Source organism: Equus quagga, chromosome 10 (assembly GCF_021613505.1).
Source record: "Equus quagga isolate Etosha38 chromosome 10, UCLA_HA_Equagga_1.0, whole genome shotgun sequence".
NCBI lineage: Eukaryota > Metazoa > Chordata > Mammalia > Perissodactyla > Equidae > Equus > Equus quagga.
This window is the reverse complement of record NC_060276.1, coordinates 92,640,217-92,659,436: the sequence shown is the minus strand read 5'-3', so window position 1 is coordinate 92,659,436 and position 19,220 is coordinate 92,640,217. Positions and strand designations below refer to the sequence as shown.

General features: G+C 44.0%; 1 protein-coding gene across 1 annotated transcript; it reads left to right on the top strand.

Moving 5' to 3' along the window:
- The first annotated feature begins 11,213 nt into the window (after positions 1-11,213).
- On the top strand, positions 11,214-18,652 carry LOC124245503 (ferritin heavy chain-like). Its single transcript, XM_046672885.1, has 3 exons — positions 11,214-11,432; positions 13,096-13,287; positions 18,008-18,652. The coding sequence occupies exons 1-3, from the start codon at positions 11,214-11,216 to the stop codon at positions 18,650-18,652; spliced, it is 1,056 nt and encodes a 351-aa protein (XP_046528841.1).
- Positions 18,653-19,220: the final 568 nt, after the last annotated feature.

Sequence of the window (19,220 nt, the reverse complement as noted above, 5' to 3'; positions counted from 1 at the left end):
ACCTTAGCATAACATGAACTAGGTGGCAGGGAGGAAGCCTATTTGTTGGGCTTCTCACTATGTTCTTCTGTTTCTGTGTAGCCAAACAAATATTTGTTTTCTAAACGTTTGCTTTTTTTCACCTACCTGTGAATCGCCTGCCTTCACTTTGAAGTCCTTGACTCTCCCACTCCCAACATCTTCTTTCATCTTTAGCTGAGGATGGTATTTAAGGTGAGGGCCTTGGCCATTTTGGCAAGTTACTTAGTTTTCCTGGGTTTCTCCCATGTATGCATGTTACTAAACTTGTTTTTCTCCTGTTAATCTGTCTCATGTCAATTTAATTCTTAGAACAGCCAGAAGAATCTAGAAGGGTAGAGGAAAATGTCTTCCTCCCCTACAGTACTTACACGAACCTAGATGGTATAGCCTTCTACACTCTTAGGCTACATATGACTAATCTTATGGGACCACCACTGTATATGTAGTCCATTATCGACTGAAACATCATTACATGGCGCAAGACTGTACTAGGGATGTAATGTACAACATGCTGACTATAGTTAACACCACTGTATGGTATATATGAAAGTCAAGAGATTGAATCCTAACTATTCTCGTCACAAGGAAAAAGATATTTTTTTTCTTTTTCTTCTTTTTGTATCTATATGAGGTAATTGATGTTTAAACTAAACTCATTGTGGTAATCATTTCATGACATAAGTCAAATCATTATGCTGTACACCCTAAACTTATACAGAACTGTATGTCAATTATATCTCAGTAAAACTGGAAAAAATCATATAGTACATTTATGTGTTTGAAGGACACCCTTGTTCCCTTAACCATTTTTGCTACCAATCCCTGCCTTAGAAGATGTAAAGTAAGATGTGGCACTTTTATGTAGATATAGTGCAAGTTCCTGACCATTATGTTTTTTTATTGTATGCAAGTGCCTGACATTAAGGTTTTGATTGCTGAGGTGTCCACATCAAAGACAGCTATCTTGAATAAACATATTGCCAGCTACACAATTAGGTAAGAGCCAGGACGCCCCACCTCTAAAGCTTTCTTTGTTCTGTTGATGTCTGGTTGACTTAGATAACTGACCATTTGACCACTTGTTTTTCCCTTTCTGAGTTTTAATTCCTGCTCTTATGTTTTAAATTCACCAATAAAGAGTGAACCCTCAAAACACTAGACACCCCAGCCTAAACCCAAAAAAAAGCAAAACCGTAGGCCTTCATGTTCTCTCTTTCTACCCTCAACTCTCTGTGTGGCCCTGCGCATACCATGTATGCTCCAGGATTTGTGAGTAATAAACTTTGTTTTTTTCAAGTTCGCTCATGGTTGTTGCTGATGTGCATCTTGTAATCATAAAAAGAACCACAAGGGTTTGTCCAACCACAACATTGGCTCCACAAGGGGAAATGTCTATGGGGGCTCAATACAAGTAGCCTGGACCCAGGTGAGTGCCCCCAGGCATTTCTAGTCAATAGTATCACTATTGATAGGCTAAGACTGGCACAAAACAATTGGCATAGTTGGCAGCATTGCATGATCGCCCTTGCAATTAACTGAAGGGAATGCCCTTTAGCTGCAACTGGCTTACTAAACTGACTAACCCAGGTGGGTAACACCATCTGGGAAGGAAATGCTGCTTGCTGGAAATCTGTTATGCTGCTATGTGCTTTCACATATTGCCTCTGTTGTATGTTGCCTATGGTATCCATCCCAAAGGTCATTACTGCCATAATAATTCAATAATATCCCCAGAGAAACATGATCAAGACCACATAGTCTAACAAGATGATTAGACCACTAATTATAAAGGCCTTAATTAACTACTAATGTATGTGCAAGTCCTCCCTGCCTCGAGGCCAGGGAGAGCTAAGGAGGATGGACTGGATTGAAAGGCTTGTCACCACTCAAGGAGAGGCTCTTGGCAAAAGGCACGATGTAAGGATATTCCCATAGGTAAGGAGGAGGGGAGACCTCCGCCTGTGACCAGAGTCAGTGGGTCATGCCTGGACTATGAGTCTTAACCCAGAAGAGTGAAATAGCCTAGCAAGAGGAAACCAATGTTACCACAAAAGGGGAAATGCAGCAGAAGCCTATGGTTTCTGTGTCACCACCTCACTCGCTGCTGTCACCCTGTCCCCTGACATGATATCATGGGTCTAATGCCTGGCATGATGTTGCTAAAGCAATTAATGGGCAAATATGTGTCCTGAACATGTGGTGCCAGTACCTCCTGAGAACCCTGAGGAGGTAGACCAGCCCCTTGATAAATGCAAAACCCCTATGGAAGCTTCCTGGGTACTGCTCAGTTCCACAGCCCACCAACATGCTAAGGCTCTGGTATTACACTCCAGAGGCATAGGAGCTTTTCCCACAGACCCTGGGCATATCTCAGACCTCAATCCCAGGGATTTTGATTAGGACACCCTGGATAAAAAGCGGCTGCCTATGAAGAGGGTTCACAGGGATGTCATCTGCAAATTTTTTCAGTAACAACATGTAATATTAAGGTAACAGAAAAAAATCAGGAAGTAGAAATCAAGATAAAAAACTAGACCTTAACCGAAACTCAAAACTTTCTTAAAAATTTTGTGCAGCAGAAAGGAGAAAAGGGAGCTGATTGGCTATTGTGGGTTTTTGGAACAGGCTCTGAGTTATTACTAATGGCTGCTGAAATGTGTTACTTGCCCAGTATCTCTAAAGACCCTAAAATCCATAACATCCTTAAAGATCCATCTGGACTATATGCTCATTTCCTCTGAGATACTACAGATCCTGAGCCCCCTCAGCTTTCCTCTGAATGGGGCAGAACCAAGAAATGTACTTCATGAGGCATCTCTGCCACCAAGGGAAAAGCTGACAAGGTTATTGAGGCCTCCAGTGAGGAGGAAGAGGGAGAAGAGAAGGCAAAGGCCCATTTACACCAGGGCCCTCCCTCTCCTCACTTGGATATATATTGCCTGACACCATGCCCATCCTTCCATCATAGTGATCACTGCTAAAACTCACAGTGAATGGAAAATGTTAGATGAGGCCCATCTCCTGCTGTGCAAAATTGGCACGGTCCAACGGGTTTATCATTTCCATGAGCAACAACCCAAATGACCCCCTCTTCATTTCCAATCCTGAAGAGGCCCCATCTGACCCTGAGTCCAGAGAATTCTTTTTACAGGGCATTCCCCCTAATTACAGGGCAGTGCTACTATGTTTTATTGGGACTGTCAAACCCATCCAAAAGGCACTGGAGGGCATTGACATGGTTTCTAGTCATGGAGGAGATGCCCACTCAGACACCCAGATACTTCAGACTCATGCCCCTCTGCTCCCACTGCCCCAGAAGGATCTCCCTTGAAGAAATTTCCCTCAGAAACAAAGTTTCCTTACTCCCTCTCCAATAAACCCCCGATCTAATTTTGTCCCTTAGGGGCCAAACAGGCAAACATCTACTGGGAGTTATGAAATCTCAGCCTCTTAATCTCTAGACAGCCAGTTTCTAAGCTCTAGACCCTGAAACTAGCATTCTCCCAGCTACAGCCCCCTTCTGCCATCCATCCTCTTGCCACACAGCTGCCCTCTAACCCCTCTGGCCCTGAGCCAGTCCCTGCTACCTCTGCCCCCTTCCCTAATCTCCAGGACTGGCAACCATCTAAGTACCACTCTTGGAAATTGGTGGCTCCCCAGGGACTGTTCCACCTCCTGGGGACAATCACCCCTATACCACTCTGGTGGTCCCTTGGGACAATAAAAACACACAGTCCTTTTTGGCCCTGTTAGACACCAGGGCCCAAATCACTGTCATTCCAGGAAATCCCTCTAAATTCCTGAAAGGGGATCTCTTCTACCTACAGGGCATTGCTGACAAAACAATCAAAGGTATACAAACCCATTTAGATGTAACTATTGGGATCATTCACCTCAAATAGCTCCCTCTGATGGTGGTCCCTCTGGCTCTTTGTTTCTCTGTTATAGGCATGGATGGACTTACATGAGCCACACCACATGGAACAAGCCCAAGTTCTTGGCCTTCCTTGTGGGACCCACCAAATGGGTGCTGGTGACTCTTCTTCCCCTGGTCAAGATGGTAAACACTCCCCAATACCAACTTAAACAGAGCACTGACTTAAACTCTGTCATTAAAGATACACTTGAGGAGGTGACATCAGCAACATGGTGGTGTGAGCTCACCTGGGACTCTCTCCCCTCCAAATTACAACCAAAAAGAGCAACTGCTTTCCAACCAAAAAAAATCCTAATAACAGAAATTGTCAGAGACCCACAGCAGCCAAACAACGGAAGGTGGAGAGGCTGGTGCTGCCCTTGGAGGAGCTGAAAGGGGTAGGAGAGAACTTCACTCCCTCCCCTAGAGACTGAGATTGCTGCTGTGAGTGCAGGAAGGAGTGGGGCTGGGGCCGTGTGTCCGGGGATCATCCAGGACTCCCACTGCCAGTGCAGTGGAAACCCTCTAACAGGGGAAAGCTTTTGCATGCAGGGACCCCATCAAGCCAGGGCCCTGGGAGACCAGAAAGCGACAGCTGATCCAATCCAGGTGGGTGTGAGTGAAAGTGCCCCTCCTCCCCAACCCCTGCTGTGCCACCATCACGGCTGAAGGCAGAAGGATCAGAACGCATGGCTCTCAACCTCCATCTAGTGGTGACAGGCTGTAATTGCAACCAAATAACAGCATCATGTGCAAAAACCACTCCTCTACCATCCAGCAATTTATAAAAGCTCCAGTCCAAAAGGAAAACAATAAAAATACAGAAGCAGGTCCTGAGGGCTTGGAAATGGGTAAACTAAGTGAAGACGAGTTCAAAATAGCTATCATCAAAATATTCAATGAGGTAAAGGGAAATATAGAGAAACAAGTCAACGAGTTCTGGAGTTACTTCACAAAAGAGATTGAAATCATAAAGAAGAATCAATTAGAAATACTAGAGATGAAAAATACAATGGATCAGATAAAACAGAATACGGATTCCCTGAATGCCCATGTAGACACCAGAGAGGAGCAAATTAGCATAATTGAAGATAGACAGGCTGAATGGCTCCAGAAAGAGGAAGAAAGACAACTAAGAATTAAAAAACTGAAGAAAATCTCAGAGAAATAGCTGACTCAATGAGAAAATGCAACTTAAGAATCACTGGAATTCTGGAGGGTGTGGAAAAGGAAAATGGAGCAGAAAGTGTGCTCAACGAAATAATAGAAGAGAACTTCCCAAATCTGGGGTTTGAGAGAGAAATGTGTGTGGAGGAAGCTTTCAGATCTCCCACATTTTTCAATGTAAAAAGACCTGCTGCAAGGCATACTGTAGTAAAACTGGCAACAATGAATGACAAAGAAAGAATACTCAGGGCAGCAAGGCAGAAAAAAATAACCTACAAAGGAACCCCCATCAGACTTTCAGCAGATTTCTCTACAGAAACCTTACAATCTGGGAGAGATTGGAGTGACATATTCAAAACTTTAAAGGATAAAAATCTTCAGCCAAGAATACACTATCCAGCAAAAATATCCTTCAGATATGAGGGAGAAGTAAAATCTTTTCCAGACAAACAAAAGCTAAGGGACTTTGTAGTCACAAGACCTACACTACGAGAAATCCTCAAGAAGTCTCTCATACCCAAAAAAAGAAAAAAAGGGAGAAAGGGGTCACAAAACACAGAGTAGGGAGACACATAGATAGAATCTGAATAGGATAGCAAATATTCAACTATAGCATTAGGATAAAGGGAAGGAAATCACCAAAGGAAAGACAATCTTATCACTCTAACCACAAACTCACAACACAAGTTGGAATAAGAGATGAAAATAATAATTTAGGAGGGGAGGAGGAAAGGGACTGAAACAGTCTAGGTTAAGGAAGTAAGAGACCACCAGAAAATGGACTACGTTATACACGAGATTCTGAATACAGACTTCAGGGTAGCCACTAAACTAAAAAACAGAACAGAGACACAAAACATAAATAAGGAAAAATCTAAGAAACTCAGCATAAGAAATTGCAGAAGTCAATGGGTAGGCTAAAACACACAGGATGAGAAACAAAGGAAACACAGGAAAACCAGAAAACGAGCAACAGAATAACAGCACTAAGCCCTCATGCATCAATACTCACCCTCAATGTAAATGGATTGAACTCTCCAATAAAAAGACACAGAGTGGCAAAATGGATTAAAGAACAAGATCCAACAATTTCTTGCCTCCAGGAAACACACCTCAGCTCCAAAGACAAACAGGCTCAGAGTGAAGGGGTGGAAGACAATACTCCAAGCTAATAGCAAACAAAAAACAGCAGGTGTCACAATACTTATATCAGACAAAACAGACTTCAAGATAAGGCAGGTAAAGAGAGACATAGAGGGCCAATATATAATGATCAAAGGGACACTTCATCAAGAAGAAATAACGCTTATAAATATCTATGCACCCAACACAGGAACACCAAAGTTCATAAAGCAACTATTAACAAACCTAAAAGAAGATATCAAAAATAACACAATAATAGTAGGGGACCTCAACACCCTACTCACATCAATGGACAGATCATCCAGACAGAAAATCAAGAAAGAAACAGTGGAGCTAAACAAAAAGCTAAAACAGTTGGACTTAGTAGACATATATAGAACACTCCATCCAAAAACAGCAGAATACACATTTTTCTCAAGCACGCATGGAACATTCTCAAGGATAGACCATATGTTGGGAAACAAGGCAAGCCTCTACAAATTTAAAAAAATTGAAATAATAACAAGCATTTTCTCTGATCATAATTCTATAAAGCTAGAAATTAATTACAAGAAAAAAGCTGAGAAAGGCACAAGGATGTGGAGACTAAAGAATATGCTATTGAATAAGCAATGGATCATTGAAGAAATTGAAGGAGAAATCAAAAAATACCTGGAGACAAATGAAAATGATAAATGCCATACCAATTCATACGGGATGCAGCAAAAGCTGTATTAAGAGGAAAATTCATCGCAATTCAGGCACATCTTAACTAACAAGAAAAATCCCAAATCAGCAATCTTAAACTACACCTAACTGAAGTAGAGAAAGAAGAACAAACAAAGCCCAAAGTCAGCAGAAGGAGAGAAATAATAAAAATCAGAGCAGAAATAAATGCTATTGAAGCAAAAAAGGCAGTAGAAAGGATCAATGAAACAAAGAGCTGGTTCTTTGAGAAGATAAATAAAATTGACAAACCTCTAGCCAGACTTACAAAGAAAAAAAGAGAGAAAGCTCAAACAAACAAAATCAGAAATGAAAGAGGAGAAATAACAACAGACTCTGCAGAAATACAACGGATTATAAGAGAATACTATGAAAACTATATACCAGCAAAATGGATAACCTAGAGGAAATGGATAAATTCTTGGACTCCTACAATCTCCTAAAGCTCCCTCAAGAAGAAGCAGACAATTTGAACAGACCAATCACAAGGAGAGAGATTGAAACAGCCATCAAAAGCATCCCAAAGAATAAAACCCCAGGACCAGATGGCTTTCCTGGAGAATTCTACCAAACTTTCAGAGAGGATTTAATACCTATCCTTTTCAAGCTATTCCAAAAAATTAGGGAGGATGGAACACTTCCTAACACATTCTACAAGGCCAACATCACGCTGATACCAAAGCCTGACAAGGACAGCACGAAAAAGGAGAACTACAGGCCAATATCGCTCATGAACATAGATGCAAAAGTTCTCAACAAAATTTTGGCAACCCAAATAGAGCAATTCATCAAAAGGATTACACATCATGATCAAGTGGGATTCATACCAGGGACACAGGGATGGTTCAACATCCGCAAGTCAATCAACGTGATACACCACATCAACAAACCGAGGAATAAAAACCACATGATCATCTCAATAGATGCAGAGAAAGCATTTGACAAGATCCAACAGGCATTTATGATAAAAACTCTGAACAAAATGGGGATAGAGGGGAACTACCTCAACATAATAAAGGCCGTATATGACAAACCCACAGCCAACATCATACTCAATGAGCAAAAACTGAGCACCATCTCCCTGAAAACAGGAACGAGACAAGGATGCCCTCTATCACCACTCTTATTTAACATAGTACTGGAGGTTTTGGACAGAGCAATTAGGCAAGAAAAAGGAATAAAAGGAATCCAAATGGGGAGGAAAGAAGTGAAACTCTCACTGTTTGCAGACGACATGATCTTATATATATAGAAAACCCTAAAGAATCCATAGGAAAACTTTTAGAAGTAATCAACAACTACAGCAAAGTTGCAGGGTATAAAATCAATTTATATAAATCAGTAGCATTTCCATACTCTAATAACAAACTAACAGAAAAAGAAATCAAGAACACAATACCATTCACAATCGCAACAAAAAGAAGAAAATACCTCTGGGTGAATTTAACCAAGCACGTGAAAGACCTATACAATGAAAATTACAAGGCTTTTCTGAAAGAAATAGAGATGGAAAGACATTCCATGCACATGGATTGGAAGAATAAACATAGTTAAAATGTCCATTCTACCTAAAGCAATCTACAGATTCAATGCCATCCCAATCAGAATCCCAATGACATTCTTTACAGAAATAGAACAACGAATCCTAAAATTCATATGGGTCAATAAATAGATCCCGAATTGCTAAAGCAATCCTGAGAAAAAAGAACACAGCTGGAGGCATCACAATCCTTGACTTCAAAACATACTACAAAGCTACAGTAATCAAAACAGCATGGTACTGGTACAAAAACAGGTGCACAGATCAATAGAACAGAATTGAAAGCCCAGAAATAAAACCACACATCTATGGACAGCTAATCTTCGATAAAGGAGCTAAGGGCATACAATGGAGAAAAGAAAGTCTTTTCAACAAACGGTGCCGGGAAAACTGGAAAGCCACATGTAAAAGAATGGAAATTGAGCATTCTTTTTCACCATTCACCAAAATAAACTCAAAATGGATCAAAGACCTAAATCTGAGACCTGAAACCATAAGGCTTCTAGAAGAAAATGTAGGCAGTACACTCTTTGACATCAGTATTAAAAGGATCTTTTCAGATACCATGTCTTCTCAGACAAGGGAAACAATAGAAAGAATAAACAAATAGGACTTCATCAGATTAAAGAGCTTCTTCAAGGCAAGGGAAAACAGGATTGAAATTAAAAAAACAACCCACTAACTGGGAAAAAAATATTTGCAAGTAATACATCCTACAAAGGCTTAATATCCATAATATATAAAGAACTCACACAACTCAACAACAAAAAATTAAGCAACCTGATCAAAAAATGGGCAGGAGATATGAACAGACATCTCTCCAAAGAAGCTATGTGGATGGCCAATAGGCACATGAAAAGATGTTCATCATCCTTGATCATCAGGGAAATGCAAATCAAAACTATACTAAGATATCACCTTACACCCATTAGAATGACAAAAATAACTAAAACAAATAGTAACAAATGTTGGAGAGGTTGTGGAGAAAAAGGAACCCTCATACACTGCTGGTGGGAATGCAAACTGGTGCAGCCACTATGGAAAACAGTATGGAGATTCCTCAAAAAATTAAAAATAGAACTACCATAAGATCCAGCCATCCCACTACTGGGTATCTATCCAAAGAGCTTGAAATCAGCAATTCCAAAAGTCCCATGCACCCCAATGTTCATTGCACCATTATTTACAATAGCCAAGACGTGGAAGCAACCTAAGTGCCCATCAACAGATGACTGGATAAAGAAGATGTGGTATATATATATATACAATGGAATACTACTCAGCTGTAAAAAAGAACAAAATCGTCCCATTTGCAACAACGTGGATGGACCTTGAGGGAATTATGTTAAGTGAAATAAGCCAGATAGAGAAGGACAATCTCTGTATGACTCCACTCATATGAGGAATTTAAACATGTGGACAAAGAGAACAGATTAGTGGCTACCAGGGAAGGGGGGGTGGGGGGGTGGGCAGAAAGGGTGAAGGGTTGCACCTACAACACGACTGACAGACAATAACGTACAACTGAAATTTCACAAGATTGTAACCTATCATTAACTCAATAAAAAAAAAAAAGATACGCTTGAGACGGGAGTCATTAAGCCCACAATCTCCCCCTTTCAATGGCCCCATTTGGCCAACACTTAAGCCAGCCACCAATGAATGGCACCTCACCATTGGCTATTGATACATCAATGTTCAGGTTCCCCCAATAAGGGCCCAGTTCCTAATATTATAGAATTGATTGAGGACATACAAAGGGCCCAAGGAGCATCCTTCGTGGTTATTGACCTAGCTAATATATTCTAGTCTGTTCCCTTCCCGGAAGAATCCCAGACTCAATTTGCTTTCACTTTTGAAGGGGCTCAATATACATTTATGGGACTCCCAGTGGACTATTTAAACAGTCCTGCAATTGCACGTAACCTCTGCTGCCAGGATTTGAATATCTTAAGATTGGAAACGTGCTGTTTTTGACATTACACTGATGACATTATATTGAGGGGTCCCTTTGAGGAAGCAGTAAGGGCAAATTTGCATACACTCAGAGACCACCTACACCAATGCGGCTGGGCAACGGCCTCTCACAAGATCCAAGGCTGAGCCTCATGTTTCTGAGCATCATCTAGTCCTCTAAGGGATGAGAAATTACCCTAACAGTCAAATATCAATTACTGACCGTTAAACCACCCACTACACTCAGACAGGCACAACACATACTAGGTCTTTTCACATTCTGGAGGCAACACGTCCCTCACCTCTCACTCGTTCTTCACCCTATATATGTAATCACATGCATGTCTGCCACCTTCCATTGGGGCCAAGCCCAATAGTGTGCTTTGGAAGCTGCAGAGCAGGCAGTCCAACAAGACTTACCTTTAATCCTGCCTGGCTCCACATTCCATGTCAAGTCCTTGGCCACATCTTCTATGCCTCCTGGAGTCTCTGGACCAAACATGAGCTTCCTGTGGGATTTTAGACTAAATGCTTTCCCCCAGTGACAGCCCAATATACTTCCCTTCAGCACCAGCTTTTGGCAACCTATCAGGTTGTTTTAGAACTGAGGCCCTAACCAGCCCACACCCAGAACTAGTCTGTACCCAAGTACCTATAGTGCCCTGGGTTTGAGATACCTCCTAGAAGAAGCTTGGCACAGCTGGTGATGGCTCCTTGGTAAAATGGAAATGGCACCTTTCCACTGGTACCATTGGAAAGTACCAAATGTATCTTCAGGAGAGGGCTAAACCTGACATCAAAGGCCTTTCCAAATTACAAGAGGATGTGGCTTCCCCCATGCTCAGCCCCTTGTCCAAGAGCCTTGAGGAAGTGGTAATGATGCCCCCACTTCCTCCTCTGCTGGTTACTTGGGGTGCTCCTTGGGACCAACTGTCTGAAATGGACAGGGAGTGGGTGTTCTTCACCGATGGCAGTGCCACTACTGTATGCAATGAAGCTCACTGGAGGCCTGCAGCATTTCACCTGGCCTTAGGCACCTCGCTAGTCAAGGAGGGTACTCCCAGCTCAGCCCAATTGGCAGAACATGTAGCTGTTCACCTAACCCTTAAAAAGGCCACAAAAAGGGGCCTTTGGCAAATCCACATTTTCACAGATTCCTGGGCTGTTGCTAATGGCTTTGCACTTTGGTCTGGCCAGTGGTTAAGGGACAATTTTCTCATACAAGGCAAGTCCATCTGGGCACTCAAATATGGAAGGAATTAGTGGAGTCCCCAGTTCCTATCATTGTTATTTATGTTTCCACTCACAATAACTACTCTACACCAGAAGCCATTTTCAATAATATCCCAGAGTCCCTCACTAAGCCCTTCACGCTCTGCCACGTACAGACGCCTCAGGGTACCAACCCTTCCCACCAGCTCTCAAAATGGGCCTAGACAACCTCAGTTCATCAGAGAATTGATGCCTTAATAACTTAGGCTCAAGTGAGGGGATTCCCCCTCTCCACAGCGGTAGCCAGTGTTGTGATGGACAAGCACATTCTCTGCTCCCAAACTAAACAATGGAGGTTTGGTCCCCCAGATGGGGACATATTCCCTGGGGAGACTGACTGTACTCCTACTGGCAGATTGATTTCATCAGGCACTGCCCTCTTCTGCTGGGACTTCCAGATATGCCATCACAATCATTAATACTTATATAAGACTCCTATGGGCGACTCCCTTCCAGAATTCTTCCTCAAAACAGATAATCTCTTTCCTTACTAAACTTATTATTATTCCCTTCCACTATAATTTTTCAATTATCTTGCCATCTGCTTCAAGCTACTGACCTGATTGAGGACAGATAGTCCACTCTGATTCCTTCATCATTGAATGACACCCAGGCAAAAAGTCCATCAAGTTAGTGCAAGATCATTTCTTTGGAAACCCTGACAATGGTGAGGACTGTCCAAGAGGAGCCACCTCCATGCCAGCTGCTCTCACTGAATATAGTGGCTACAAGTGCTGGCTAATGAAACCAAATTCCCCTACTAATTTATAGGAAGTAGAAGTCACCACCCTGGGACTAACCACTGGCACAGTTTGCGTGTCTGAAAGAAGGAAAGAAACTCTGCTTGGTAGATGCAAGCCATATTCAGAGATGAGATATGGTGAGAAAGCTACAAGTCATGGCCTTACCACACACTCCGTGAGGTAACCTTACTTTCTTCTAAGAGCAACCATACTTAGCCATTAATCAATATACAAATAGCTCAGCCAGAAGGAACACAACCCAAGCTCATCAAATGTCAATGCTCTATATGGATATGACTATTCTTGTTGCTTTGTACGGTCTGAGTGATAGGGTTACTGGTAGACCCCTCAGGCCTAACCATGACACAGATACAATGCTGGAACAATACCACTCCAGTCCACAATTGCAGCACAGGGTGGAAATGTGGGGAATATTGGAAAGCCCTGTTAGAAGGGCTCAGGCCAGTGTGCCACTGAGTCTGGGCAGCAGAAGGATTGAATCTCTTTAAGGCAATCGTCACTCTGGAAGCGGTCTAAATGACACTTGCCTCCCGATTTCTGTTGTACATCAAATGTTGCTACAAGCTAACTGGCCGTATGATGGCCTATACATAAAATCTATCTCGTTACAGGGACTGTGCTCCCATGATTTGTCCAGTGCCCTTATGGGTTGGGCCCAGGAATGTCTAAATAGCAACCTTAAGCTCTCCCTGGGGTATAGATGTGCCCAGAAGCCTTATCTGCGTTGGATGAACTCCTCAGGGAATGAAAGGGCAGCTACTCATTCTGTTGCTAATGTGCCCCTGATTGGTATCAAACCTGAAGTGAGTTCGCTCACCCAGTGCGTAGCAAGCCAATCTCTGACTCTGGGTGTAGTGAAAGAAAGCAGGAATTTTATTATTGCACAGTGCTCAGCAAGGAGAAAGGGCAACTAATGCTGAAATCCCAGACTCCACGAAAAGCTAAAAGTAAGGGTTTTTATTCGGGGTTTTAGGTAGGGGAGGGGGAGCATATGGTCTTGCTGGTGGGAGCTTTCCTACCAGCATGGGGGCACCACTTGTAGGAAGGAGGAGGAGGAGATAACGAATCTAGGTGGATGTCCTTAGCCATTTGTCTCCATGGCGGAAGTGGATTCTGGAGCTATAAAGCCAGGGAGCAAGCAGGAATGAGTGCTTTGGTTTTAACCCCATATATGCTGGGTTTAATGTAGGGAAACCAATATCAAGGCCAGTATCATGACGCCCCAGAGAGCTCTCAATAATTTGTCCCACTAGAAGCAGGCATCAGATATGTAGCTCAGTCCTCAGGGAAGCCTCTAAGTTATATCAGGCTAGCCTACCCACAGCCCATGACCAATACCGCAACTGGATAGCCACAGGGGAAGGTCACCTGCCCCCTGAGTGGCCACCATTCCAAACGACCTCACCTCCAAATGAGACAGACTCATCACTGGAGAGGACACCATCTCAGATGATATTGCCCCAACCCTAGAGCTCACTGCCAGAGATTCCTATGCCTCTCACACCAGAGGTGATACCCCAGGGACATATCACCCACCAAAATGGAGACCTAGCTGCTCACTAGGTGGCCCCACTGTCAGTTTACAGTGAACTAGGCAAAATACCACAATGGAGACTAAGACCTTCCAAGAACAATGGACTAAATGTACTGCCCTGATGGAATCAGGGGACAACCCACTGGAATATGTTGACAAAAATAATCCATAACCGATCCATAAATGAAAATTTGGGTGAGTTTATTCTGAGCTTAAATCTGAGGATTATAGCCCGGGAGAGTCTTTCCACAAAGGAACAGAGCACTCCAAAGAAGTGGGGGTATACAGGGTGGTTATATATCCTCAAAGAGTATGTTTCACATATGATTGAAATGTCCCTTTTACAATAGTCACGAGGCTGATCTGTCAGCACAGCGATTGATGGAAACAGCAGATAGGCCTGCTGTCTCGGTGAACCCTGTGGGGTGGCGGGTGTGTTGCCTTGGGCTGGACAGTCACAGATGAGCACTGCAATTGGTTCCCAGCCTAAAGAAAGATGCTTAATCTTTAAGGAGATGCCAACGTTGGGAGGGGGAGAGAAGTTGCACCTTTATCTCAAGGGCCTTTGCTCTTGCCATAGGGAATCTCTAAAGCAGATATACAATGCATGCTCAACGGCCTTGGTCAGGCCCTTTTGGAAAGACAAGGTCAGGCCGAATTAGGTTTACACCAAATGGCTTTCTCATATTCTCCAATATATCCTATTACTTGCCATTTTTATTTGTCAAATATTATTTTGCAGAATTGCTGGGTGCTTGCTGACTGACCCTACCCTATACTAAGAGGCCTGTCAGACTGTGAGTATGCCCCTGCCAACTGCAGGGCCGCATTGTATCATATCTCCCCATTGTGGCAGGTCAAAATGTACACTCTGAACCAGATAGCTCCCCTGCCTACAAATACCGCAGGTTGTTAATGTCCTCACCATTAACTTTGATGCCTCAGCATCACAAGATAGATTGTGTAAGTGCCTGGCACATTACCAGCTACACGACTAGATAAACAGCCAGGTTGCCCCACCCCAAAGCTTCCTTTGTTCTATTGAGGTCTGGTTGACTGACCATTTGACCACTTGTTTTTCCCTTTCTGAGTTTTAATTCCTTCTCTTATGTTTTAAATTCACCAATAAAGAGTGAACCCCCAAAACCCAGGTCCCCACCCTTGACCCTAATAAAAGCAAAACCTCAGGCCTGCATGCTCACTCTCTCCCCTCAACTTCCCTGTGTGGCCCCAGGTGTGCTGTGTACCCTCCATGACTTGTGAGTAATAAATCTTTTTTTTATAAATTGCTGGATGGTAGAGGAGCGGTTTTTTCGCATGGTGGTAGAATTCAGTTGCAGTTACAGCCTGTCGCCACTAGATGGGGGTCCAGAGCGGCGTGTTAGCTCTCCGCCTTGGGGCAAGATGGCTGCGCCCACTGACTTTGCGGGGGGGGAGGGGCTGTTACTCACATGCGCCGGTCTGGGTTCAGATCAGTTCTGTTCTCTGGTCTCCCAAGGCCCTTGATTTATAGGGTCCCCATGGACAGAAGCTTTCCCCCCGTCAGTGGGTCTCCACTGAACCAGCGGCAGGAGTCCTGGATGATCCCCCGGTCGCGTGGCCCCTTCCCCGCTCCTTCCCGACCCACGCCGCAGTGATCGCAGGCTCTAGGGGAGGGAGCGATGTTCTCTCCTACCGTTCGGGCGCCTCTGATGGTGTCAGCAAGGTTTATGATCTCCGCCTTCTTGGTATTGTAGGTCTCTAATGAGCTGGCATTATGTTTATTCTCTGAAATTCAGTTCTTCCAATCTTTTGTTGTATTTTGGAGGGGAGAGAATCCCGGGTCAGCTCACCCTGCCATTTTGCTCCGCCCACCAATAAATCTTTTTTTTTTTTTTCAAAGTTCCCACATGGTTTCTACTGAGGTGCATCTTGCAGTCATAGTAAGAACCACAATGAAGTGGTCACTGGGGTCACTGCTAGACTAGAACTCTCCACAAGAGAGTCACAGTCTCTGGCCACACATGACAGAGGAATCATTTGAACTCCTTCTAGAATGTAAAGTACAACTGAGGTATTGGATTTTTGAACCACACATGCTCAATCATAAAATAACTGTCAGGAGAGCATTAAGGACCAATGATGATCCCCATTGCTCTGTGTGTTAGTTTCTACAAGAAATGGGTCCAAGTCTGTTGCTGGCCACTAAATGCAGAACACGGACCCTGAAAATTATCTGACATACCACCCTCACTCCTCACTCCAGATTCAAAAACTAGATGTGAAGAATTATGGTCTGAATTTGGGAAGTGTTGGTTTAGTTAAGTCAAAGAGGTACATATAACCAGTAAGAAATTATTTGGGACTTATGTGCACCAAACTATTGAGAGATGGAGGGGGGAAGATGATCTTCATAAGACCTCACAAAATACAGTCTAGTTGAAAATAAGCATACATGAACAAGGAGAGACTGTTCTGTATAGCTGTGTAAGGGAAACTTGGCCTTGCCAAAGGATAGGATGTCCCAGGAAAGCAAGGGGGCAGTTCATACTCCAACAAGGAAGACTAAATGGTAGCATCCCTTGTATCATCTTCTCAGCCCTGCTACCAGTTCTGGAATAGCATCCTCCTTTTCTAGGAACTTCCCCACACAAACACATACTCCAATTATGTGGTTCTGGGGGGTGCCCCCTGTTCTTGCATGACCCACATCTCCCTCACCACAGCTAACTGGCTCAGGGGTCATGGACCCTTCCCCTTGTGCCTTCTGTTGTTGGCTTAAGGTCAGGCACCTAAGGACCACCCTGATTTGTTTTCCAGCATTGAGGGAAAAGGACAAACTTATTCCTTGCTCCTCGTGCGTCCTTGAAGAATTTTTCATTCCACAGTCCATGAGGGAAAAAGGGAGAAGAACTGGTATATATTGGTGAATTTAGCAAAAGAAATAGAGCATGAAGATTTGGCTATCTATACTTTTGCTCTTTTTGTATCTGCATTCCCACCAAGAGGAAATGCTATAAGCCTACAGGGGCCTTGTGGGCAAAACATGTATTTGCCTAGAACTTCCTTTGAATGGGTAATTAGGGTAGGCTAACTGCTGTAACAAATGCTCTAAGTCTTCCTGGATTAACACAGTAAATTTTTATTTTTTGTTCTTACCAAGATCCTGTGCACACTGGTAGCGCAGGTGATGGGAGGATATTCTCCTTATTTTGTTCAAGACTCAAGAAGGGAACGCATATTACAGAAGATTCAAGACAACTGCAGACGTGCACAACAGAAGGGAAACAGAACAGAAGGTCACATGACCTGGAAGAGAGATGCACTGAAATCTTCCAGTGCTGTGCTCTTGGCATTCGGGAGGGTCCCTATCCTACCTGCAAGCTCTAAACCAGTATCCCAAAGAGAGAATACCACTCCCTAATTGACACACTGTGCCCTCCCATTCAGAGAAGCCTATTAGTGAAATGGACATCACAACATAGATCAGATCCATGCTAATTACCTCGGTTAATGAAACGAGTCCTTTACTCCCAAATATGAATGGAAGAATGTTTGCCAGATATTCAAGAAAGCGAAAGAGAAGATGATGATGGACTAACAGAACTATTTCTGATAAGAAAAAAATATATATATATAATATATATATTATATATAAAAATATATATATATATAATACAGAAAATAGAAGAGAACTTTACCAAAAAATCCAAATTCATATTCTCAGAATTTTAAGGAGGACGATGGGGTTTTTAATGAAAGCAGGGTGGTATAAAAGGGAGTAGAGAACAAGAGAAAGTCCTTGGGAAATGGAAATATTAATGCCAAATTAAAAACTTAAGAGATACCAGGTGCTCAGCACAGAGTCGCCCTGTTTCACCCAGGCTAGAATGAGACCTGGAACACCGAAGTCGAGACCTCCCCGCCCCCGACGCTCGCCACCAAAGTAACGGATACTCCCTCCTCCTCCCCCGCCCGTCATAACGGGCCCCATATTGGTCGCAGCCTAGAGCTGCGGCCCAACCGGAGCGCACCCGACCACGCCTTCATCGCCCACTCTGAGAAACTCTGAGGCAGGCTTCACCTTCGCGCCCGCGCCACCAGCCAAGACAACTGTGCCGCCCACGCAGGTGCGTCAGCACTACCACCCCGACTGCGAGGCCGCCATCAACAGCCAGATCTGCCCGGAGCTGTACGCCTCCTACGTGTACATGTCGATGGCCTACTACTTCGACAGGGCCGACGTGGCCCTGAAGCACTTCTCTCAGTTCTTTCTGAAACTGTCCTGCGAAAAGAGGGAGCACGCCGAGAGGCTGATGCAGCTGCAAAACCAGCGCGGAGGCCGCCTCCGCCTTGGCGACATCAAGAAGCCAGACAGTGACGACTGGGAGAGCGGCCTGAAGGCCATGGAGTGTGCGCTCCAGCTGGAGAAGAACGTCAACCAGAGCCTGCTCGATCTGCACCAGCTGGCCACCGACAAGGCGGATCCCCATCTGTGCCACTTCCTGGAGAGTCACCTCCTGCTCGAGCAAGTCAAGTCTGTGAAAGAGTTGGGGGACCATCTCGACAACCTGCGCAAGATGGGGGCCCCAGCAGACTGCCTGGCAGAGTACCTCTTCGACAAGCTCACCCTGGGGGACGGCAGTAAGAACTGAGTTTGGACTGCTTTCCCCAGAGCCACAGGGTGACTTCCCCTGATCACCATACTGAGCATACACATTGCAATATTGCCCTTGCAAAACGTTCACTTAAGGTTTTTCTTCCAGTTTTGCCATTTCTTCCAATACAGTTATGTGGTTCCTAAATAAATAGAGGTCTGTCCTTGATTCATGTGTGCAAATCTCACCTTTTAAGTTTTAAGTCAGGTATCCAGGAGTCTCTCCACCCACCCACGTCCCATCCACATGCAGCTCGGGATCTCTGTGGATGGAGGCAGAAGGTATTCCATGGGACCCTGGGAAACACAAAATTAACCTTCCCCTCATAAACAAAGTGGGGGTGTGGGGTGGCTGGTCTGGGGCCCTGGTGAATGTGGGTGCCTGTGCATGGTAAAAGCGTGAAAACATGGCCTGAAAATCACAATCGTGGTTGCCTCTGGGGAAGGAGTGAAGGGAATGGGATGGGGCAGGGATTAAAATAAAGGGGGCTTTCACTTTATCTGAAATGTTAATGTTAATTCTGGGTGGCAAGATGGGGGCCTTGGAAACCACGGTGGAGTACCTC